The sequence below is a fragment of the Silurus meridionalis genome, chromosome 17, assembly GCF_014805685.1.
Source record: "Silurus meridionalis isolate SWU-2019-XX chromosome 17, ASM1480568v1, whole genome shotgun sequence".
In the NCBI taxonomy this organism is placed as follows: Eukaryota; Metazoa; Chordata; class Actinopteri; order Siluriformes; family Siluridae; genus Silurus; species Silurus meridionalis.
In genome coordinates this window covers 15,007,432-15,033,115 of record NC_060900.1, presented here as the reverse complement: position 1 = coordinate 15,033,115, position 25,684 = coordinate 15,007,432, and the positions used below count along the sequence as shown (strand labels likewise).

The following is a 25,684-nucleotide window of genomic DNA, read 5'->3' as shown; positions in this document are numbered from 1 at the left end:
ATCTCCTTCTTCTTCTTCTTCTTCCTCTTTTTCTGGCTTCTCCCATTAGAGGTCGCCACAGCGGATCATCCGTCTCCATACCCCCTTGTCCTCGACATCTGCTTCTTTCGCACCAACTACCTGCATGTCTTCCCTCACCACATCCATAAACCTCCTGCTTGGCCTTCCTCTATACCTGCTTCCTGTTTGCTTCATCCTCAGCATTCTCCCACCGATATAAACCATGTCCCTCCTCTGCACATGTCCAAACTATCTCAATCTTGCTTCCTCACATTGTCTCCAAAATGTCCTGCATGTGCTGTCCCTCTAATAAATTTATTTCTAATCCTGTCCATCCTCGTCACTGAAAATCTCAACATCTTCAGCTCTGCTACCTCCAGCTCCGCCTCCTGTCTTTTACTAAATGCCACTGTCTCTAAACCATACAACATCGCAGGTCTCACCACATTCCTTTAAACTTTCCCTTTCACTCTTGCAGATATCCTTCTATCACAAATCACTCCTGTCACTCTTCTCCACCCACTCCACCCTGCCTGAACACTTTTCTTTACTTCTAACACACTCTCCATTACTTTGCACTATTGACCCCAGGTACCTGAACTCCTCCACCTTCTTCACCTCTTCACCCTGCAACCGCACCACTCCACTGCCCTCCCTCTCATTCACACACGTTCTCAGTCTTACTCCTACTGGCTTTCATTCCCCTTCTCTCCAGCATGTACCTCCAGCTCTCCAGGTTTTCTCAATCTGCTCACTACTCTCACCACAAGTAACAATATCATCCGCAAACATCATACTCCTGTCTGACCTCGTTCATTAACCTGTCAATCACCACTGCAAACAAGAAAGGGCTCAGAGCCAATCCTTGATGCAGTCTATCCTCCACCTTAAACCAGTCTGTCGTTTCTACTGCACACTTCACTGCTGTCACACTATCCTAATACATGTCCTGCACCACCCTCACATACTTCTCTGACACACCAGATTTCCTCATACAATACCACAACTCCTCTCAGCACCCTATCGTAGGCTTTCTCTAAATCCACAAACCCAATATGTAACTCCTTCTGAGCTTCTCTATACTTTTCCATCAACATTCTCAAAGCAAATAATGTGTTATTGGTGCTAATATGTTCCTTATATTGAACATTTGTAATAAAGAATGTAAAAGGATTCTGATTATACTTTGAATATATAATGTTATGGTGATCACTGTAATTTGGCAGTGTATAATATACTTTTGATCATAAATATTCAGTGCAAATGACAACTGATATAAGAATTAACTTATTTTCTTTAAATTACTCGGGTTATTAATGCTGAAGATCATGGTTTGTTTATTTTTAATTAATGCAGTAAATAATGTTAATGGCACCTGAGAGATACATGGTGAATTAAAACATTTCAATGAATTTGATCACTGTCATGCTTTATGACTATGATTAAGACTTAATGAACTTAATGCACTGGTGTCTAGTGTATTTCCCCTTACATGTGCACATTACAAGAAAGGAAAAAATATTCAGAATACAGAGGAAAGACCTGTTCAGGGTAAAATAGTTAAATAGAGAACAGATGGGGGAGTTAATGTGTTAGAAAAAGTCATACGAACTTTTTTTATATTTTTTTAAAAAACGTCTCTTCTCTATGCAAAAAAAGCTTTTCACTCAGGCAAGAGCTCTGGTATTCTCCCAACAGCATTAACTAGTCACAAAAGGTTCTGAGCAAAACAACATTGTTAATGTGTAGTAAAGGAGACATCATCTCCTACTCTCCATTTCAAATAATGCATTTAAAAGTTATTTCTATTTAATTAGTTCTAGTTTTTTTTCAAAAAAAGATTATGTATGAAATCTAAATACAGACTATTTGGCAAATCATAAGGAGTTCTGTGGTCACAATTTCCATGCAAATGTAGCAGTTTTTAAGAAATCTAGTTTATTAGAATTATTTGTACCACATTTCTCACTTTTATCATTATTGATTAGAACATCAACTTGGACTATGGCATTTGTGCTCATCTTTTCCAAAGAGAGGTCTTGAAGGCAGTTGGCTGTGTTTGTCAGATTCTTACAATCTAAGACTGAATGGTGGTAATGATGACTGCCTGGGCATGACTTTCTCTTGCTTCCTGCAGTGCATTCATATGTGTACAGACAGGTTTATCTTTCAGCATGGTAACCTTGAGCTGAAGTGACTAGCAGTGTGAAGTGGTGCGAGAGCTGAATCATACACAGGCCATCAATTTGTTCCCTTACTGAAGTGGCTGAGAGAATGATGGTTTTTATACTAATATGTTGTCATACCTGCTCAGCACATTACACTTCCCAGGCTGCAAACATAGCCCTCCCCCGAGATCTGATTTACCACTTTTAGTTTTTAGTTAACAATAAGGGTGCAAAAACTCACATAAACATACTTCACAAAAGTAGTGAGCAGAAAAGCAACTCAGAATGCATTTACAATGCATAATAATATTGAATGCAAACTAAACATGAAATAGATATGATACAACTGATAAAGATCATTGGATTTTAGTCCTATCAGTGGTGGTCAGTATCTATCAAAGGTGGTCTAAGAAAGGAACAGTGCTGATCGGCGACAGGGATATATGGTGATATTTGCGGCCAAGGCTCTTTGATGCACGTGGGGAGCAAAGGTTGCCCCGTGTGGTCCGATTCATCAGACAAACTACAGTAACTCAAATAGCTAAAAAAGTTAAGGCTGTTAATGATCGACAGGCCAGTACTGTTTTGGCAGCAAAAGGGGGACCAACAAGTAAATTCTCTTCTATTTTCAGAATTTCTATTGAATCAGGTCAAAGGTATCTATTTGCTGTAAGACCTGCAGGATCAGCACTGGTGAGCTCTTTTGATATAAACTCCATCCTTCTAAAAGCTGTTGCTTAAACCAATCAGATAGCGATCTGGCAACTCTGAGGCAAACTAGAAGGCAACCAATCACGTCGGCATTTTCAGGTCCTTTGATTGTTTGATTGGATTGTAAGAAAGTTCACTAGTCAAAGCTTGCAGACCACATCTGTAGCAAATTGCACAAGTTTAAATATATTTAAATGGATTAAATAGGTGTTTTTTCAATACACTATAGCTGAATGAGGAAAGAAATTGATTTGGTCACAGATATAATTTGACATTTACTAGAAGAACTTTTAATGAAAAGGTAGACATTGTGCAGAAAGGTCAGCTAAAACAGTTCAAAACAGTTAAGCTTTTTCATAGAACATATAAATGGTTTATGAAAAAGCGTAACAACTGTTTAAAAAAAAAAAAACTGAACTGATTAAAAAAAATAAATAAATATGAATTGGTGTACAAATGCATAAGTATTTCTTGAAAACTACACATGCATTTGTACACCAATGCATATTTTTATTTTTTTAATCAGGCCTGTTGGTTGCTGCATTTCTCCGTTTCATTCTCTTTTTATAGCATTTGTCTACAACAGTAACTTTAACAGCATTTAGAATATATAATTAATTTACCTTTGTATAATAATAAAATTAATGCATATATAATTTTATTATTATAAATTATTAAATTATTAAATTATTATTATTATTAAAAAGTAAATTTATTATATATTCTAAATGCTATATTTTCACAAATAAACAAAATGACTGATTTTTTTTACTTTTAACAAAAATTGTCAAAACAATGTTGTATTATATTATATATTGATTATTTTGAAGCATGGTTTTGCTAACTTGCTATCTACAATTATCTTTAAAAACAATACATATGTTGTTTTACACAAATTGCCTCACCTTGCATACTCAAATCCTGTTTTTTTTTACAGATAAAACAACCCAACATGAGTTCATTTGTTCAAAGGAGAAATCCCCCCTGCACTCCTCAACAAGCATCCACTATAAGCTTTACGATGTCTAAATTAAATATAGTTAAACTCAACATGTGGTCTTTGCATTTTTTTAAGTACACATTTATACATAAATACCTTAGATTAGGGTTTATATAGTAAAATAAGCAAAACATGTAATAAAAAACCAATTCATAATTATCAGATTAATTGAAGAAAACAAATGTCCAAATTACTCTATTATCAAAAACAATTGATATATAATATAATATAATATAATATAATATAATATAATATAATATTATATATATATATATATATATATATATATATATATATATATATATATATATATATATATATATATATATAGTGGGCAAAAAGTATTTAGTCAGCCACCAATTGTGCAAGTTCTCCCACTTATAAAGATGAGAGAGGCCTGTAATTTTCATCATAGTTACACTTCAACTATGAGAGACAAAATGAGAAATAAAATACTGAAAATCACATTGTCTGATTTTTAAAGAATTTATTTGCAATTTATGGTGGAAAATAAGTATTTGGTCACCTACAAAAAGCAAGATTTCTGGCTCTCACAGACCTGTAACTTCTTCTTTAAGAAGCTCCTCTGTCCTCCACTTGTTACCTGTATTAATGGCACCTGTTTGAACTCGTTATCAGTATAAAAAACAGTACATGTCCGGGCCTGTCTGAAGTCTGCTAGAGAGCATTTAGATGATCCAGAGGAGGATTGGGATATTGTCATATGGTCAGATGAAACCAAAATATAACTTTTTTGGTAAAAACTTAACTTGTCGTGTATGGTGGAGAAAAAATGCTGAGTTGCATCCAAAGAACACCATACCTACTGTGAAGCATGGAGGTGGAAACATCATGCTTTGGGGCTGGTTTTCTGCAAAGTGACCAGGATGCCTGATCCATGTAAAGGAAAGAATGAATGGGGCCATGTATTTTGAGTGAAAACCTCCTTCCATCAGCAAGGGCATTGAAGATAAAATGTGGCTGGGTCTTTCTGCATGGCAATGATCCCAAACACACCGCCGGGCAACGAAGGAGTGGCTTCATAAGAAGCATTTCAAGGTCCTGGAGTGGCCTAGCTAGTCTCCAGATCTCAACCCCATAAAAAATCTTTGGAGGGAGTTCTGAACCTTGTGGAGACGTACAGAAAACGTTTGATCTCTGTCATTGCCAACACAGGGTATTGAGATGAACTTTTGTTATTGACCAAATACTTATTTTTCACCATAATTTGCAAATAAATTATTTAAAAATCAGACAATGTGATTTTCTGGATTTTCTTTTTCTCATTTTGTCTCTCATAGTTGAAGTGTACCTATGATGAAAATTACAGGCGCCATTCATCTTTTTAAGTGAGCCTTTAAAAATTCAAAGAGGTCCAGTGTCCAAACTGTAAAGATAATTAATAACTCTCCAAATTAAATACTGCGTTTTAGGACAGACTTTTAAGTAACTGATGGCAGTGTGGAAAATTGTAAATAATCTCTAAACAATTTTCTGTTCAATAGTGTATTATTTCTGTATTCTGATTTCCACGTCTATCAGTTAGTCAGTACAGACAGGATGGGTATGTGTCCTTGCCTCTCCGGACAAAGATACTTCAAATGGAGTGATGGCTTTTAGGCCCAGATCTACCTCCTTTACTGTCACACCACATCCTTGACTGACAGCACCCCTTCCTCCAATGTCCATCATGTTTGCTGTCTTTCAACTGAGTCTCTGACCTTCTTAATGACTGGCCTAAAATGTGTGATAACTTAATTGCACATATAAGCAAGATCCTCTGACATGCTACACGGATATGCTATTAAAACAAAAAGTGTAGTGTCTTGTTTTCACTGCTGGCCACATTCCAGGAAATATTGCTAACTAGTGTCATAACTCCCTGCTGAATAGATGTGCTTTAGTCTTTCCAAAGGAGTATTGTGATTGTAGAAAAAAATAAGCAAATAAATATTTTCTATTCCATGTGCCAGATATATTTTTGATCAAAACATATCATTACACAGGTGCACAATAATTCTTGGTATATAGCAAATGTGGAATTATATTTGACAATTATATAAACAAAGCAAAACAACAACAACAAACAAGCAGAAAAAGAATATTGTCACAAAACAACATTGAATAGTTGCAAAATGCAGTCTGCAATCATGGCTCAATTCTCCTTGTCATCAAAATGGTTTGGGCAGCAGATTTGCAAGATAAAAGTGCAAATGCTGCCTGAAAATAACTTCTAATGTACTGCACAGGCTATACTATAAAATGACAAACACAAACGGATTTTTGAATAATAATCATATTTTGGCATTGAATAACAGTATGTCAAATCCCAATATGAACAAACATAGATTATAAACCTTTGCCACAGTGTATATTATATCCGAGCATAATCTTGGCTAGCTTTGGAAAGACTCCAACCCATCCTGACAGGAGCTTTAATGGGAATGTCCCTCATTACCTATAAAATCAACATCACTAAGCAGACAGTGCTTAAAAAAGCCAAAACTGGCACAGAGACCAAATTTTATGTGAATATGCCTATTTAGACTAAAAGGGCCTAAATTTGAATGCACACAGCCTGAGAAACGAATGCATGCTAGCTCACTTAGCTAACAGATGTTTAATAGCTTTCCCCGCTGTGGCAACGGAGCCCTGACTATATCCACTGTGCGCAGTGAAGGGGCAACAACAAGGCTGCAAATGTCACTCTGCCATCCATCATGCTTTTTGTGCGTAATGCATTGTTTATAAACAGAACAACATGGATTCCTCATAAACCCTTAGAGTGCAGGAACAGAAAGCTTAGGGCAACAAACGGTTTGCAAAAGGCATAATACATCATCATGGAGCATTCTTTCTCTACACGCTAAAGCATTTAGGAAAAAAAACAAAAGATGCTTGTTTTAACCTTTCATAAACATAGGGAAGAATGCAGGTCTGACACATGAGATTCCTGAAGCCAACACTCTCATTCATTTCAGAGACACCTGAGGCCACAGTCATTACTGCAAGCAGTGGGAGTCCGATCCATCTTTGTATGTTTTCTGCTATACTGTGGGGCAGCTTGAATGGATTTTGATTACTTTTCATTGCTGATGTGATGGCTGTAATGGTGAATGACAGTAGAAAGTATTTGTTATTTCTGTGCCTAGCAAAAAAAGCAAAGGGAAAGAATTTCTTTACTTATGTACTCTTTCATTATTATTATTATTATTATTATTATTATTAATTGTATTATTATTATTAAAATCTAATTCAAGCATTCAAATAATGTGAATTCTACCCCTACAACATGAATGCCTTACCATGGTTAAACCCATTTAACAAAATTTTAACCTTAATTCAGTTCAGCTGTGACAATTCTTGAAACGTAGTTAGCAAGGAATATTGTAGGTAGGTTTGGTCTTGGCGGTTTGACTAGATCTGCTGCTGCTTTGTTAAACATGATTATACATATCGAAGTTGAGGACCAGGCTGCTAATGCAAAAGGTGGAGTCAGAGGGAGCCCACAATAGCAGATACATACAGTTGGTATGCACAGAAGGACATGCACTACCTGTAGAAGCACCAGCATCAAGACAGCCAATCATAGATAGATAGATTTTCATGAATACACTAGACATAAATGAATATAACGAATAATAATTTTAATACAATTCTGGACTTAACACTAACTGATTCATTCATTCTTGTTTTTATCTTGGTCAGGGCTGCATTGAATTTAAAACCATTATTCAGAAACTCTAGACTGAATGTGCCAGTTCATTACATAGCACCAAGCATGCACACAACCACACATAAACAAATGCACGCACAATCATTTCGTGGTATTTCATGTAACAGACCTGCAAAAAAAACAGCAGGAAAGCCAAACGCACAATGAAAAACTTTTCATAACCAGTCTCTGGTGCTCAAAATCCAACTCTGAACTCCAAGACTCATCAATACTACCTGCTGGTTTGCCCTAGTTAACTCTTCCCTTAAAATGTATTTTTTTACCCATTCCTGTAGTTCGACCTGAGATAAAACTTTGTAATGAAAATTGGAAGGATGCAAATTGTAAGTTAAGAAAAAAAAAACAAAGAAAAAGTAGCTGCTCCTTGAGTTATTATAATCATTATTCAGTTATATCCTTATTTCTTTCAGGTGCACTATTTTCTATTTTTTTCCCTTCTTTGTTATGTTACACAATGGAGAAAAGAAATGAACTCAGAAACATTTTTCCTTTTCTGTCAAGGCTTTCATTTAGAACACAGTGTGGCACAAGTAAAAATTAAAGTGAAAATTAAAACATGGGTATATATTTCAATGCAACTCTTTGCATAATTAGTATGAAGAAAAATATGGTGTTAGACTATGCTAGGCACAGATTGACCAAAACTGAATAGTTTTTTAGAAAAACATCACCTATAGTACACTTTTTTTTTCAGTTTGAGCCTTTACTCAATATAGGGGAATACTGCTCTTAGCTGACAAGAATTGAACCAGGTTCAAATTTGAAATATTCATATTCAAATATATTTAAATATCATATTCAGACAACACTGACCAGCTAGCACCGGTGTTCACTGAGATATTCAACCTCTCACTGGAACAGTCTGTTGTCCCCTCATGCATCAAACAGTCCACCATTGTTCTTGTCCCTTAAGGAGCCCCAGCCCACCTGCCTCAACGACTACCGCCCTGTAGCCTTGACCTCAGTAGTGATGAAGTGCTTTGAGAGACTGCTCAGAGACTTCATCACTGCATCACTACCAGACACACTGGACCCTCTACAGTTCGCGTACCACCCGAACAGTTCTAGTGAAGATGCCACTGATCATCTCCTTCAAACAACGATGAGCCACCTGAACTACAGAAAAGAGAATTATACAAAAATGCTGTTTGTGGACTACAGTTCAGCGTTTAACACCATAATTCCCTCCACGCTCACCTCTAAGTTGGAGGTCCTGGGACTCAGCCTGCCACTGTGTCAATGGATCTCTAACTTCCTGGCAGACAGACCACAAGCCGTAAGGGTGGGAAAACACACCTCATCCACCCTCACCCTCAGAACTGAAGCTCCCCAGGGTTGTTCTGAGCCCCCTGCTGTACTCACTGTACACATATGACTGTGTGGCCACTTCCAACTCCACCACCATCATCAAGTTTGCTGACGACACTGTTGTGGTGTGTGTAGTGGCCCACCTACAGGAGGTTAAAAACCTGGAGAGATGGTGCCAGGAGAACAACCTTTTCCTGAACGTTAGCAATACTAAAGAGTTGATAGTGGACGAAGCAGGATCGGTCATACCAACCGATAAACATCAACGGGACCCCAGTGGGGAGAGTGGACAGTTTCCGGTACTTAGGTGTTTACATCACACAGGACCTGTCTTGGTCCTGTCACACCAACACCCTGGTGAAGAAGGCCCGGCAGCGTTTGTACCATCTGAGACACTTAAAGGCACTTTAAACTACCCTCTCAGGTGCTAAAGATTTTGCACTATTGAGAGCGTTTGATGGGTAGCATTACTTCCTGGTTCGGGAACAGCACTATGCAGGACAGGTGAGCTCTCCAGAGGGTGGTGCGTTCAGCTGAACGTACCATCCACACTGAGCTCCCTAACCTGCAGGACATCTAAGTCACTTTAATCACTTTAATCTCTGGACTGTCACTTTAACTCTGGACTTGCACAGCACAGTGCACCTTATACCACACCTTACCACACACGGTCACTTTAAGGACAATCGCATAAACCACCTTACATTTTTACTGTTTTACTGTTTACTGTCATAAGCATCCTTGCATATAAAAAAATGTTTTCTTATAAATATCTTTATATATTTTAAATAGTTTATACTCTTTATTTATTTGCCTTCTTTTTTTTCTTGGTTTAGTTTTGTCCCCATCCTAACCAAGCCATTAGGGTTGCACAAGCCAGTGCACTCTTAGCGCCGCTCCCAAGCCCGGATAAATGGGGAGGGTTGTGTTAGGAAGGGTATCCAGCGTAAAACATGCGGCAAATCAAATATGCGGATCACGAAAGAGAAATTCATACCGGATCGGTCGAGGCCTGGGTTAACAACGACCGCCACAGGTATCATTAGCCAACAGGTTATTGGTGGAAATTGGGCTACTGTTGGCCAAAGGAGGAGAAAGAGAGTAGGAAGATGTCTACAGAGACGGCAGGGAAAGGAGAAGTGTAGGAGAGTGGATGTTAGGGTTGGTACTTTAAATGTTGGTACTATGACTCGTAACGGAGGGGGGTAGCTGAAATGATAGAGAGGAGAAAGGTAGATATGTTGTGTGTTCAGGAGACCAAGTGGACCAGGAACATTGGAGGTGGCTTTAAACTGTTCTATAATGGTGTGGATGGAAAGAGAAATGGTGTAGGGGTGATTTTGAAGGAAGAGTACAGTAAGTGTAATGGAGCTGAAGAGAGTTTCTGATAGGGTGATGATCGTGAAGCTGGAAGTTGAAGAGGCGATGTCATCAGTGCTTATGCTCCACAAGTGGGTTGTGAGATAGAGGAGAAGGAAAATTCTGGAGTGAGTTGGATGAAGTGGTAGAAAGTGTACCTAGGAATGAACAATTAGTGATTGGGGCGGATTTCAAAGGGCATGTAGGTGAAGGGAACAGAGTTGATGAGGAGGTGATGAGTAGGTATGGCTTTAAGGAGAGGAATGTGGAAGGCCAGATAATGGTAGATTTTGCTAAAAGGATGAAAATGGCAGTGGTGAACACTTATTTTAAGAAGAAGGAGGATTATAGGTAACATATAATAGTGGAGGAAGGTGCACACAGGTGGACTATGTTCTATGTAGGAGATGCAACCTGAAGGAGATTAGAGACTGTAAGTTGTTGGCAGGGGACAGTGTAGAAGAAGCAGAGGAGTAGAGTGAAGACTGAAAGAAGAATACGATGGTGGAAACTGAAGGCAGAAGACTGTAGTGTGAGATTCAGGGAATTACTGCAGAAGTGATAAGGGAGACAGAAAGGTACTTGGTGTGACATCTGGTAATAGAAAGGAAGACAAAGAGACATTGTGGTGGAATGAGAAAGTGCAGGAAAGCATAAGGAGAAAGAGGTTGGCAAAAACAGAATTGGGATCGGCAGAGAGATGAGAAAAGTAGGCAGGAGAACAAGGAGATGCGGCAGCAGGTAAAGAGGGATGTGGCGAAAGCCAAGGCAAAGGCATATGAGGAGCTGTATGAAAAGTTGGACACTAAGGAAGGAGAAAAGGATTTGTACTGATTGGCCAGGCAGAGGGACAGAGCTGAAAAGGATGGGCTGCAAGTTAGAGCAATAAAGGATGGAGATTAAAATGTGTTGACTAGTGAGGAGAGTGTGCTGAGAAGATGGAGGGAGTATTTTGAGCAGCTGATTAACGAGGAAAATGAGAGAGAGAGAAGGTTGGATGGTGTGGAGTTGGTAAAGCAGGAAGTGGATAGAATTAGTAAGGAGGAAGTGAGAGCAGCGATTAAGAGGATGAAAAGTGGAAAGTCAGTTGGGCCAAATGACATACCGGTAGAAGCATGGAGATGTTTAGGTGAGATGGCAGTGGAGTTTTTAACAAGATTGTTTAACAGGATTTTGGAAGGAGAGGATGCCTGAGGAATGGAGAGGGAGTGTGCTGGTACCGATCTTTAAGAACAAGGGATATGTGCAGACCTGCAGTAACTACAGGGGAATTAAGTTGATCAGTCACACCATGAAGTTATGGAAAGAGTAGTGGAAGCCAGGCTAAGAGAAGAAGTGACCATATGTGAGCTGTGGTTTTATGCCAAGGAAAAGCACCACAGATGCATTATTTGCTTTGAGATTGTTGATGGAGAAGTATAGGGAAGGTCAGAAGGAGTTGCATTGTGTGTTTGTGGATTTAGAGAAAGCGTACGGCAGGGTGCCAAGAGAGGAGTTGTGGTACTGTATGAGGAAATCAGGTGTGTCAGAGAGGTATGTGAGGGTGGTGCAGGACATGTATGAGGACAGTATGACAGCAATAAAGTGTGCAGTAGGAAAGACAGACTGGTTCAAGGTGGAGGATGGACTGCATCAAGGATCGGCTCTGAGCCCTTTCCTGTTTGCAGTGGTGATGGACCGGTTAAAAGACAAGGTCAGACAGGAGTCTCCATGGACTATGATGTTTGCGGATAATATTGTTATTTGTGGTGAGAGTAGGGAGCAGGTGGAGAAGAGCCTGGAGAGGTGGAGGTACATGCTGGAGAGAAGGAGAATGAAAGTCAGTAGGAGTAAGACAGAGTACATGTGTGTGAATGAGAGGGAGGGCAGTGGAGTGGTATGGTTGCAGGGAGAAGAGGTGAAGAAGGTGGAGTTCAGGTACCTGGGGTCAACAGTGCAAAGCAATGGAGAGTGTATTAGAGAAGTGAAGAAAAGAGTGCAGGCAGGGTGGAGTGGGTGGAGAAGAGTGGCAGGAGTGATTTGTGATAGGACGTGTAGGACGTTTTGGAGAAAAGGTGAGGGAGTTGTGATTGAGATGGTTTGGACATGTTCAGAGGAGGGACATGGGTTATATCTGTAGGAGAATGCTGAGGATAGAGCCACCAGGAAAGAGGGAAAAAAGACCAAGGAGGCGGTTTATGGATGTGGTGAGGAAAGACATGCAGGTAGTTGGGTTGAAAAAGGCAGATGTGGAGGACAGGGGGGTATAGAGACAGATGATCCACTGTGGTGACCCTAATGGGAGAAGCCGAAAGAAGAAGAAGAAGATGAAGATTTTTCTCCCCATCCTATTCCCTCATGCCAGACCGTTGTAAAAAGCATTTAATTGCATGTCGTACTCTGTATGTATGTGTATGTGACAAATAAATTTTTTCATTTGATTTTAATATGAAAATCACATTTTAACAATACGATGGCTGTAAAAGTTGTTATCTGAGTTACTAAAGCCTTTAGTAGGATTTTGGCCTTTGTTTTTTGACTTCTCTATTCACAAGATGTTTCTTTCAAAAATGTTTTTTTTTTTTTATGCACCATTTGGTATAAACTACAGACATTTGTATGTAAAAATCCCATGAGTTCAGCAGATTCTGAAATAATATTCCCCAATTCATATAAACATTAATGTGTGTGTGTGTGTGTGTGTGTGTGTGTGTGTGTGTGTGTGTGTGTGTGTGTGTGTGTGTGTGTGACATACCTCTGTAATGAATGCCTTGGCACTTGCAGGACTCATAAAGAGAACCGCTCGGCGAAGCGTGTCCCTGTAGCGGTGCAACTCTTCCATCCTCATGGTTCGGAACATCCCGGTGATCATCATGTTGATGTTCGACTCCACCTTCTGAAGGGACACGTCCATTCCCTGCTGGGACGACTTGTCCAGAAAGTCTTGGATCCCTCGTATATCTAGACATGCAGAAAAGATGTCGCTACAGTTAAATTTTATGCCCAATGTGAGCCTTTCAAGCGTTTTACTGAAATGGAATATGTGTAGCAAAGTGAATATACAATCGGCACAAATAAATGTATCACAAACATACAGGACCCCATTTATGAGATTGCAGAAACTGCAGGGGAAGGCAAGGGGAAATAACGTCTCATTTTAATAACAACATCATCTTCATCTTCAGTCAGCGGGTGCAGACATTAGTGTGTTTTCAACCATATCTCTTCTGCCAGGAACTTTGGCTTGAAGCTGTAGCATGTTAAGAGAACATTAGCATTCACGTTAATGACGCATGAGCGAGAGAGACAGAACAGGAAAGAAAGGAATGGCAGAACTGGAGCACTGTTTCAGACCTGGGGTAAATAAAATATGAATCTCCTCCAGTTAAAGCGATGTGGCTGCATGCTCAACCGTCTGTGAAGTCAGCTCTGTCCTACATCAAACCAATTCCAGCATGAAGAAAGGAAGGCAAGCCAAGTGCACAATTAATGCAGGCAGAATTATGGGACTGGGGCATGAAAAGGTGAGGTAAAAAAAACAGGAATGTTTCTTGGGGTGCCATTTAAAACTTCCTGGTTCTCAGAATATCAACTTCAAAGTACTGTTCATTCACAAATAACGCAGACAAGGGGAATATAAACTGTCATTTATTAATGTGTGTCTGACAATTAGGCTGTTAGATTTTTTGGGATGGACACTAGTCATTCAAAACCTAGGCATTCGCCCCAGGCATTGTCCAGGGCCACATGCTTTTGATAGCTCTTTTCAGCTGGAAAGAGTGAATAAATATTAATATTCCTTAGCTGCCTACAGATAATGAGTGATGAAATTGCTTTGCACCAGGGAAGCCATGGTTTTCCTTTGTCCCCTGGCTTACCTCAGAGTTCAATCAAATTTAAAAGGTTTATCATCTTTTAGTGCCATCTCCTGATGATCAAACGGCATATTGGGATTTATTTCTAGAAACATTAGTCTATAAAATGTATAAATCTGAGGCATTGAATTCACAATACATAATACTTGAAAATATTCACTGGATTTCTCTTTACTACAATGTATTTGCGCTTGCTGTTTAAACATGAAAACATTTCTTAAAATACTGAATTATAAGACCAACCTTACTGGGTTTTGGGTCAATTCATCACAGTTTTTACATTTTACACATAAAAAATTTATAACATTTGTAAATATAGGAATAGAGGTACACTTTTAAGAAGTGGAGTAGTGGCTTTTTTTTTACAAGAGGTCTCAAAAAAGTTGTGACAGCATCAACACAAAGCTGGAAAAGAAATAAAGTACAAAAAAAAACAGCTGGAGTAAAATTTTGCAACTATTATTTGATAATATCTCCAGCTGTATTTTTGAGAGACAGAGTCTCTCAGAAGTAAAGATTTGTGAAGTTTCACCATTCTGTGAAAATCATCTAATGTGTCTAATCGCAACACAATTGCAAAGACTTTGAATATCTCAGTATATAATATCATCAAAAGATTATGAGAATTTTGAGAAATCTCTGTGCACAAAGGACTAGAGCAAAAATAACTGCATTAAAAACAAGCATTATTCTGTAATGAAAATTACTGCTTGGGTTAAGGAACACCACAAGAAATTGTTCACTGTGCCATCCACAAATACATGGTAATGCTCTATGATGAAAAGAAGAAGCACATGATCCAGAAATCCCAGCATCTACAAAGCTTATTTGAAATGGACTGAGACAAAGTGGAAAACTGTTCTGTGGTCAGACTTATCAAAGTGTGAAACTCGTCCTCTAGACTAAAGAGGAGAGGGACACTCTGGCTTGTTTTTAGCATTCAGTTCAAAGACCTATACCTATATAGTACCTATGAAATAAACAGCTTGTACATCTGGAAAGGCTCTTTTAATGCTGAAAGGTATATACACGTTTTACAGCAACATCCACGCAATGCCTTTTACAGAGGCCTTGCATATTTCAGCAAGTCAATGCAAAACTGCATACTGCATTTATTACAGCAGCATGTATTCGGAAAAGAAGAGTCTGGGTGCTGGACTGGCTTGCCTGCATTTCAAACCAACTGAAAACATTTGGTGCATCATAAAATGAAAAATACAACAAAGAACATCCAGGGTTGTTAAACAGATAAAAATCCTCTATCAGGCACAAATGGAACAACATTTATTCACCAAAACTTCAGTAATTGGTCTCCACAATTCTCAGGCATACATAGAAGATAAGAATATTATGCATTGGCAAACTTGGCCCCTTTTTTGATATATATTACAGCCATCAAAATCATCATATTTTATCCATCAAAATAATCATATTTTAATTATGTATTCTATGTTCCAATGTGAATAAAATATGGGTTTATAAGATTTGATAATCATTACATTGTCTTTATTTACATTTTACACAGCATCCAGACTTTTTTGGAATTTGTTTTATATAGAAAAATTTGGATTGAGATGGAATGTAGTGAACTTTAAACCTTTGTTTTTTATTGCCTATTGTTCCTCACTTACATTTGTGTTTTACTGAATTCTGAGTCTCTATTTAACAGTGCTTATATTTTTAGCAGTTAATGATAAAAGTTTTAGTTGCTATATTTTGCTCTATAGTTCTACCGTAATGAAGTCAGCTATGCACATGTTTCAAGCAGAAGAATATCGAGTAATTTAATATAATAAGTAATCAATAATCATTTTTGAAATAGCATCATGGACACACATCTTATCCAATCCACCGAATTTCATGTTTTTAGAAGGTGGAAGAACACCCATACTGAGCCAAAACTCAGGATTGAAGCACATCGAACCATAAAGCTGTGAGGCAACAAAAATACCTGTTGCCTAGTGTGATCATCACCATCAACAGGGATGCAGTGATGCCTCAGCTTCCAACATGTCTAGTCTGTTCTTGCTATGAATTTGAATGACTGAATTAACCTTTAAATATTCTTCAAACATAAAAGAAAGCGTTCAAAAAAAATATTTTAGACAATTAACCTTGATGTGACTTTGGCCCTATTGAAATCTAATGGATCGATGGATGGATGGATGGATGGTTGGATGGATGGATGGATGGATGTTAAATCTGGAAAATTTCAAAAATCAACATTTTTGTATTAACTTTGAGAAAAAAAGCTATTAAAACCTTTATAAAAATTTGAGTTTAATGTGACCCAAGTAAAAATTTCCAAAATCTAATGTGTATGTGCTGGTTACACTGACATTTTCATATCATTTGATAATAATTTTAAGCACTAACTCTTGAGATAATGCACTAAATAGATTATTGGATATCTACAGTATGGCAAAAAATATATAAGGCAGCTATTTAATCTTGTAGTTTAAGAACCTAAGTGTTTTGCCATTTCTAATGGCATTCAGTAACAGACATCTCAAGTAAAATAAGTGACATAATTATGCAATATATTATTTTTATAAAAACTAGCAGTTAACATTTGTCCGCACACAATAGAGATACACATTTTCTTAGCCTCAAGAGAAGTAAATACTATTTCAGTCAGTGTTACTATACAACTTTAGCTTGTAGCTTGATTTCACTCCTGTAGATAGGTCTATGTATGAAAAAAATATATATTTTTTTGTTTTGCAACATTACTACTTTACTTTATAGAGCAGCTCCCTTTCAGGAACTTGAGCTGCGTCAACAATGCTTTGGGAACACTTCTGCATTGTCTATGCTCTGAATCACGTGTGTAATCTGTCCAATGGAAAACACAGCGTCACTGGTGGGGTGACGTCACAACCAGGACGCTATAAAAAGAGCTTGTAGTGAAGCTGGCACTAGCTTTTGTTTGTTCATGAAGGTTATATTTCTGTGTATACAAATTGTTTGTCAATTGTTTTTCCAAAATATTAAGGTTTTCAAGGGAGCCGACTGTGCACATTGTGCTCACATGTCCATGCAGACACTTCGCTCCTGGTGGGCACTCTTCGAGGAGGGTGCCCCCGCTCCTCGCAGTTCTGGGACTGTTCTCACTGAGGCAGAGCAGCGCGCTAGTTCCTGGGGCTCGCAAATAGACCTCGCAGAGGGCTTCGAGACGGGCTTGCACCTTTTTCATGCCTCTTCTGCCAGGTCCAGAACTTGTTTGCATGCTTTGAAAGCAAGTCGTTTGGCAGTTTCTTCCCCATGCAACAAGAGCATTAAGCTCTGCCGATCTTTCTCTTCTCTGAGGGGTGCGTTGCGAGTCGGAGGTCGAGGAGCTAATGGATCTATATCTGTCTTGGCTGGCCGATGAGCATTTTTTTCAATGCACCGATGTACTCCAATGTGATGGGACTGTAAGAACTTGGCTATGGGTCAATGCCCCAGGTTGAAGAGATGCTGGCCAGCTATCTCTCCCCAGGGGTTGCATCGTCTCTTAAGACCCCGACATTGTGACAGTGGGTAAGGCTTTTGCCTCAGCAAAAAATCACAATCGGTGGAAGCTTTTCTCCCGATGCCGTGCAGCTCAGAACACAGGTGAAGTGTGTTTTTTTATGCCCGGTTGTTTTCAGCGTGACGAATGATTCACCTTTTCTGTTGACAGTCTGATTGAGAGGCAGGTTAAATGTCAAAGGAACCTCATCTATTTTATGATGTGTTGCAGCCCGATTCAGTGGGAGCGTGATTTAATATAAAGAGTTTCATTGGTTCACCTTAACCCGTTCGCCAATTTCATTGGTCTAATGTTCTAATGCTCAGTTTTTTGCCGGCATGAAGCTTGTGAAACCGGAAAAAAACCCGGAAAAAAAAACATAAATTAGTCAGTTCATTGTTTAAGCCGTGAGGTTCGAAATGTGGGAAAAAAGTAGTGGCTTATAATCCAGAAAATACGGTATGTAAAAAATGAGTTTATGAAGGCACCATGCATGTAGGATGTTTTGGGAACAAGGTGAGGGAGGCGCGATTGAGATGGTTTGGACATGTGCAGAGGCGGTACATGGGGTATATCTGTAGAAGAATGCTGAGAATGGAGCTTCCATGTAGGAAGAAAAGAGGAAGGCCAAAGAGGAGGCTCATGTATGTGGAGTGGGAAGACATGCAGGTAGTTGGTTTGAAAGAGGCAGATGTAAAGGACAGGCGTATAAAGACGGATGATCTGCTGTGGTGACCACTAATGGGAGAAGCCGAAAGAGGAAGAAGAAGAAGAAGATATGTGTACTGTATGTGTCTTTAAGCAGACACTAATATATGCCACTCAGTATATGCAGGAGAAGTGTTTTCATGTATGTTTATATGTTTATATATGTTACATTTTATTATATAGTATTCTGATGGAAAAAAGAATATGCAACCCCTTTTTGGACGTAATTGGTGTGTAATGACAAGCTGAAGGTTGCATGATCTCCTAAGGCTGAAAGCATCAGAAACATGCTTGACTGGTCGGGGGAGAGAAACCAGATTGTGGTCATGTGACATGACAAACATGGCAGGACAAGACATGGAGCCTGCAGCATGCCAGTGGGCCCTTAGTTTTCATGCCATTTGAGGCATTGTGGAATACTGCCTTTCTTCTTGCAGTGACCCCTAAAGTTTGATTTAAGTGCTCTTTGATGATCTGATGAAGTTTTCATCTAAATGGAAAAAGTTTAATTTGGATGCTTAGTTGATGATGCATATATATATATATATATATATATATATATATATATATATATATATATATATATATATATATATATATATATACAGTGGAACCCGGATATGTCGAGGGCCTAGGGGACGCCAAAAAGCGTAGAGATAACCGATGATCGAGATAAACGAAAACAAATATTGCGGCAATATATTAACGTGCTTAAAATGTCTTTATGTACATGATGTGCGTAATTAAATGGGAATGTGCATGCACGTGTTTTTGGAGGTATTTTTACACAACAGCGTTGCCGCGATTTGTTTGATTGGTCATGCGGATCGAGATGACCTGTAATGCGGATAAGGAGGCGAAAGCCAAAGTTAACGCAAACAAAGTTTATTGAAAATACTCAGGAGATAATCCACCAATACTTGTAGCGAAGCAGTAATATGCAGTGGTGCGCTCCGGGAGTGCGGCCCATGAAGTTTTGTGAAAGCAGAGACAGTTCGTGTAGGGAATCCACGGATCCGCGCTATGGAAAGCGCAGCGCTGGGCAGCAACGGATAAACGTGGCGCAGACAGCGTGAACATGGAAAACAGTTTTTGTATAACTAGTATAATGTTTTAGGACTGCAAAAAGGAAGCGAAGTTTGATATTTTAGTACAAAGTAAAAAAAAAAACTGTTTTAAACTGCATGGAAAGATTTTTCCACACGTTTGCCACAAATCAATCTGCTAACTCTCAGGGCACAGGAACATCATAAAGCGTAGACAGATCCATCTGTTTCCTCCACTTACATAGGCTAATAGGTACACCAGAGAAAACTATATTGCTCTAAGGACAGTTAGGTAGATGTAATAAAAAAATATACAATTTGGTGCCAGTCCGTAGGTGACTGTCAAATAAATGCATTTCAAATTCTGATGATGAAAACACGAAACTGGGCTTCTTCTCAGTGGCCTGGATGATATCACAATTTGGTTCTTTGGGTTACACCACATACACTTCATTTTTGGTACCTAAATGTCCTTAGAGCGCAATGCTCATATGTAGTGCCAGTCTCGTATATACAGTACATTATACATATTTTATATAATATAGTATCTGAAAATACTATTGTCTTTGTAAAGTTACTAATAGTTTTGCATGGTTTTGTCTAAACAGCAAGTTTCCCCAGCTGGGTTAATTAGTGGGGTCATTGCCCCCTGTGTCACCACTGGAAAACACATCTAAATATGGAGGACAAGTTTCGCAGATTGCTGGAGGAGGGTCCAAGTCACCATCTGTGCGCTGGATTGGGTTGAAAGCAAAAGCAAATCTGCCGCTCTGTTTCTCCCAATGGGCTATGAGCATACGATAGCACATGCCTTTAAATGCATAGACACATGCAGAGATTACACTCTTCGTATGGATTCCTACAGAGTAACACCGCTTCCATCTGCTCCTTCATATCGCTATAAAGCACCTGACATACCTTAGATTTACACTTCAAATTTATAACTTCTGGAATTCTGGCAGGTTGAGCAATTAATAAAACCAGACACGAAACATTGCACAACGTACAGACCGTGGGGCCTTAATTTATTAGAAAACACACATGTAATTATAATCAGCATTAGCATCTCTATTATCATTAGTGGCTGGCGCAGCTCCCCAGCTGTGACTCTGCACAACACTGGGGTGGGTTTTGTGAGCCCAGCTTGGAGAAGTTTTCACATGTCGCTTCAATAATTAAGCGGATGCTGGCTTGTTAGGAAAACATCGGATTAATTAAACACGGTGTGGGCAAACTCACTGTAATGTTAAACTAACAAGATGTCATGTCCTCTTTTACCATGACCAGGAAGCAGTAGAGCTACATTTGTCATCAAACACCTGTACAGTAACCTGTAGCTAGAACTGTTGCTAACACATTTACAGGGAAATTAGTGCAGACCGTTAAAAAGTCATCACTCCACCCCAAGTAGGACAACAATTTCTTCTTTCCACAAATCTCTCAAGAAATACTACCGCATCTTTTTTTTAAAGAAATAGTAAAACTGCTGTTGTTTCTTGCACATAATATGCAAATTACTTCCATGCTAGACTGGGGTAAAATGCTGAAATCAAAACAAAACATGTAAGAATGTGTACTGTTTCAAAATGAGGAGCTTCAGGCGTTCGACTTCATTGACTGCCCTGCTGTTCAGAGAAACTCACTTTAGCAGTCTACTTTAGTGCCCCGCTGCCACTTTTCTTTCTTCTACCTCTTTGCTCCTTTTACTAGTAAAACATAACTGCTATGAAAATGTAGGTTGCTATAGGTCAAATAGATAGTAGTTCTAAACTTTTTTATATTTCTGTTGTTTTCCCTACTGTATACTAGCTAGAACTAATCATGTGAAAGTTAGACAAGGGATACGCAGCACAAATAAAACATAACTTAGTGTTGGGCTGCAGTCATAGTACAATTTCCATTCGATTTCATGACTTGTTTTCATTTGTATACAGTACAAATGCTGGAGAAATCAGGTTTGGTGAACTCTGACCTGTGAATTCATATCACATTTAATCTGTTTGACCTCTTCAAAAAAAAAATAAGGAAGAACTGAGGGGATAATATTAACATTTGATAAAGCTGCCTTGCTTGCAGTATCGCTACATACATGAACCGATTGCATATTTTAACATTGGCATGTGATGTCATATTCAGTTGCCACCTACATTGTCAGCAGAGTTAAAAGCTTAGTGTGATTGCAATGTTAGCATATTGCTGTCACAGTCTTATTTAATAATTCCATCCCACACCACCAAGGTTCAATCAGCAGAGCATTTGGCCATTTCCACTTTCTGACACATCTGAATTGTCTGCTGACTGCACTTTGTTTTGTTTTCATTGCCATTTTGTTTAGAAACTTTTGGCAGCAAATATGACTGTTTTACATTCATAATTACATAAATTATGACCTCTCTCTCTCTCTCTCTCTCTCTCTCTCTTATCGTGAGGATAGTTACAATAGCAACATTTGTTATGAAAGATAATCTGTTCATGTCAATAATTGACTTTATTTTGCTGTTATTCATGTTCAGGTGAAACATGGAGCACTCAGTGTGGTTGCGATTAGGCTCATTGTGCTCCTCACCATTACCAGTCGTGTACTTGTATTTTGCTTCTTACTTAGAATGAAGTAGAAAAACACGGAAAGGAAACATAAAAAAATTATATTTTCTTTTTTATTTATAACTGGAAGCTGATAAAGCAGTCCTGCCTCATATTAAGTGCCTGTAGTTACACATAAAAAATACATGCAACTAAAATCTATCTAATACATGTAACTAAAATTTTATGTGGATATAAGTGTATATATTTTGGAAGTGTATTCAATTGTACAGCTTGGAAAGTATTGAGGTCTCTTCAAAAAAAAGTTTTACACACATTTTAATAACAAATTCTTTAACTATAACGCCACACTGAAAAATTTTTATTCACAAAATGAAAACATTTATAGAAATATTTGCAACATTCTAACTAAATAAATGATAACACCTTACAATATTAGTACATAAATTACATAATTACTAACATTTAATTAAGGTAGCCATTGTTCACATAAATTCATGTGACTCATAGTGTAGTTAATGGTTAGTTCTTGATTAGTATATGAATTAACTCATCATTAGTTTATAATAAAGTAACATTTAGTTTACATTTTAGTAAATGCTTATTTATGTACTGGTATTGTAAAGTGTTAACAAATAAATAAATATTTAAACTCTGGCTAAGATACTCCTTTGCTAGTGTCAACCTGTGGCAAATTCAAATGCTTGGACATGATTTAGAAAGGCAGATAACTGTGTTTCCAAAGCTATATATGCTCCTATGTAAACAGAAGTTTGGAGATAACAAGTCTACTCAGTCTAAAAGGGCTTTGGTCAGGAAGGTGGCCAAGATCTAGGCCAGTCTAAAAGAGTTTTAGAAGTTTAGAAGAAATAGGGCAACCTGCTGAAAAAACAACCCATTTAAAAATACTTAATCCATTAAAGTAGTGTGGCTAGACAGAATACATTTTTGAATAAACAGCATATGCCAGGCACTTAAATGAATCAGAAAGTATGAGGAAAAAGATTGTCTGTTGTGACAAGACAAAAATGGTGCAGTTTGCATCACGTTGTAGGTTTTTCTCAGTGGCAGGGATAGTACAGTTTGGTCACAATTGAGGAAAAAATCAATGCAGCCAAACAGACAGATCTTCGAAGTTAAACTGCTGCAAACTGCATAAAACCTTAGACTGGGGCAAAGGTTCACTGTTTAACACACAGCAACAGCTTGCTGCATACATTCAAGGAACTACAAAATATTTCCGCATCCTCACTGTATATGGACAGATTATAGTATAATGGGGTTCTATCTGCCATTCATTTCATTACTTACAGTGCTATCACCTAGGAAATGTCAACATACCTAACCCTAAGCTACCTCTACCTGTATTGGTACTACATCGTAAGCTTTAAACCCATTAGCATTGGAGCAATACTTACAAAGCAGTTATAGTTAGATATCTAGAGTAGCAGTAGTTTCAAATGAGATGTCCAGTTACTATGCCACTGCACTGTCAGCACTGTCAATTTACAACATAGGTTTGTTGTGGGTTACCATTTTGCAACAAATATTATAATGTAATAACATTAAAGTTACAGCTTAAAAGACGATGACATCGATTTGTAATTACTTTGCTTGTTAGGTTGCACACATGTCTGCTAGTTGGTTATGTGTAACTCCATGGGTTATGTTAAAATATGAAATAGACAGAAACACAACCTAAAGTGAGACCAAAGCATGTTACAGTAAATATATGATAAATAATCTAAATGAATTGCCAGGGGAGAATCCTCATTTTCACCAGCAGGAATTTTTCACGTTAATTACTGTAAATTTTAAATTATGGAATGAAGCCTATTATATTATATCTGCATTTGTAGTTACTGGAAAAAGTTGAGTAAAAAAAGGGAAAAGACAGGTTTACAAAAAAAAAACAGACAGAGTGGCAGATGATATGTATGCATGTTTGCTGTAGCAGTAAGAATTCCCCTCTGGAGGCAAGAGGTCCAAAATTGTTCAAGCATGACAATACTTACTTACACAAAAAGAGGTTCATAAAGCTATGGCTTGCCAAGGTTGGTGTAGAAGAACTCAAGTACCCAGCACAGAGCCGTGACTCTTAACCTCAGTGAACACGTTTGGGATTAACTGGAACACTGACTGCATGCAAGTCCTCTCACTTCGGTGACATCATTAAATGACCTTGGTTGAATGACCACAGGCCAAAGCATTCAAAATTTAGTGGAAAGCCTTGATGGAAGAGTGGAGGCTATTATAATATGTAATATTCACAAAAAAATTGATAGATAGATAGATAGATGATAGATAGATAGATAGATAGATAGATAGATAGATAGATAGATAGATAGATAGATAGATAGATAGATAGATAGATAGATAGACATATTGAACTGTAAATCATAGTCTATTTTACATTTCGCTGAATGCAAAAAACAAATCAGCCCGCTATAGAACACAATCCATAAGTGAGACAACAGGTGCATGTTCTGTGTGAAAAGTGTAAGTTACTTGAAAAGATAAGTGTAAAATCTAGAAATGACAAAATCAATATGGCTGTAAAACTACAATATCCCAGAAGAAATCCTCTTTTTCTTGGGTCTAGCTCAGGGCAAAGTGGGCAGCTGGCTCTGACGTGAGGATAATTGGGTCATTCGCCCGAATCATTGCTAATTATATCCATGAAAGAGGACAAAATTTGATTTACTCTATCTGTTTCATCTTCTCATTTGTTCAGCATGGAGTCCAAAAATTTAGACACTGCATGCTAATTCAACCACATCCTGCAGTTGGCTGTATGTAATTAATAACTTATTATATATTTTTCTGCTTTTTGGGTGGAAAATATAGATGATTATAGATGTGAAACTATGGGTAGCGTGGTGGATAAAGTATAACGGAATTTTTTTTATTATATTTTTTTATGATGTTCCCTTTCCATGGATCATTATAAGGATGTCCATGGCGACTCAGTAGTTTCTTCTCTCTCCATGTTTTGAAGCAGCAGACAATCTTTACAATCTAAAAGCCAACCACAAAAATATATTTTTGGCCTTGATTTTATAAATGTAACAGTAGGAGCAGATCTAATGCTTAACAGTAAACTGTTTCACCGCCTCAGGATAGCAACAACAAAAGCACGGTAATCCTTGAGTTTTAGCTGGGACTGTGGCCAGCCAAAATTAGCAGACCTGAAGATATCTGAGACCTGGAGGCAGAATATGGTCTGAGTACATCAATGACATAGGAAGGCGCAAGTCCAAGAAAAGGTTTGAAACCAATGATTTTAAACTGGATCCTGTAATAGATAGTGACGAGAGGCTGAAAAGAGTGATGTGTGTCTTTTTCTTGGTACCAATAAACAGTCTAGTAGCTGCTGATTGGTTAGTTGAACAATTAAACAGTATAAGACATATCCCTATTCACTAGTTACAAAGCTTAGTAAACAAGGGCTTTAAGGTTATCCCTTTACTGCAAAAAGTTTGACTTGTACCACTAAAGTAGGGGACTGTGAGGAAAGAGAAATCAATTTAACAACATATTCAATTGTCCAAAAGGCTTCTTTTTTAAGGCAATTTCTTCTCTCTGAATGGATGCTGAACTAATGAAGAAGAGCTCAACTAATGCCCAGTAGATCTATCTTCCGAATCATTGGCCAAGCTTTTAGTGAGCTTAAGGCAGGAAGAAAGAGAGGGGATCTCATAGGCTTCATTATGGAGGACCGTGTGAGAAGCTTGGCTTCCTGATGTAGCCGAAATCT

The 25,684-nt window shown here is 38.1% G+C and overlaps 1 protein-coding gene across 5 annotated transcripts in view; it reads right to left on the bottom strand.

Moving 5' to 3' along the window:
• Window positions 1–25,684, bottom strand: part of grid2 (glutamate receptor, ionotropic, delta 2) — a 464,217-nt gene that overhangs the window by 159,919 nt on the left and 278,614 nt on the right. For all 5 annotated transcript variants that reach the window (XR_006928288.1, XR_006928287.1, XM_046871162.1 and 2 more), the window contains one exon: window positions 13,017–13,222. Coding sequence is in view for 3 of the 5 variants with exons in the window: in XM_046871162.1 (XP_046727118.1) it covers window positions 13,017–13,222 (206 nt within the window). In the remaining 2 variants the exon portion in view is untranslated. The remainder of the gene's footprint in view (window positions 1–13,016; window positions 13,223–25,684) is intronic.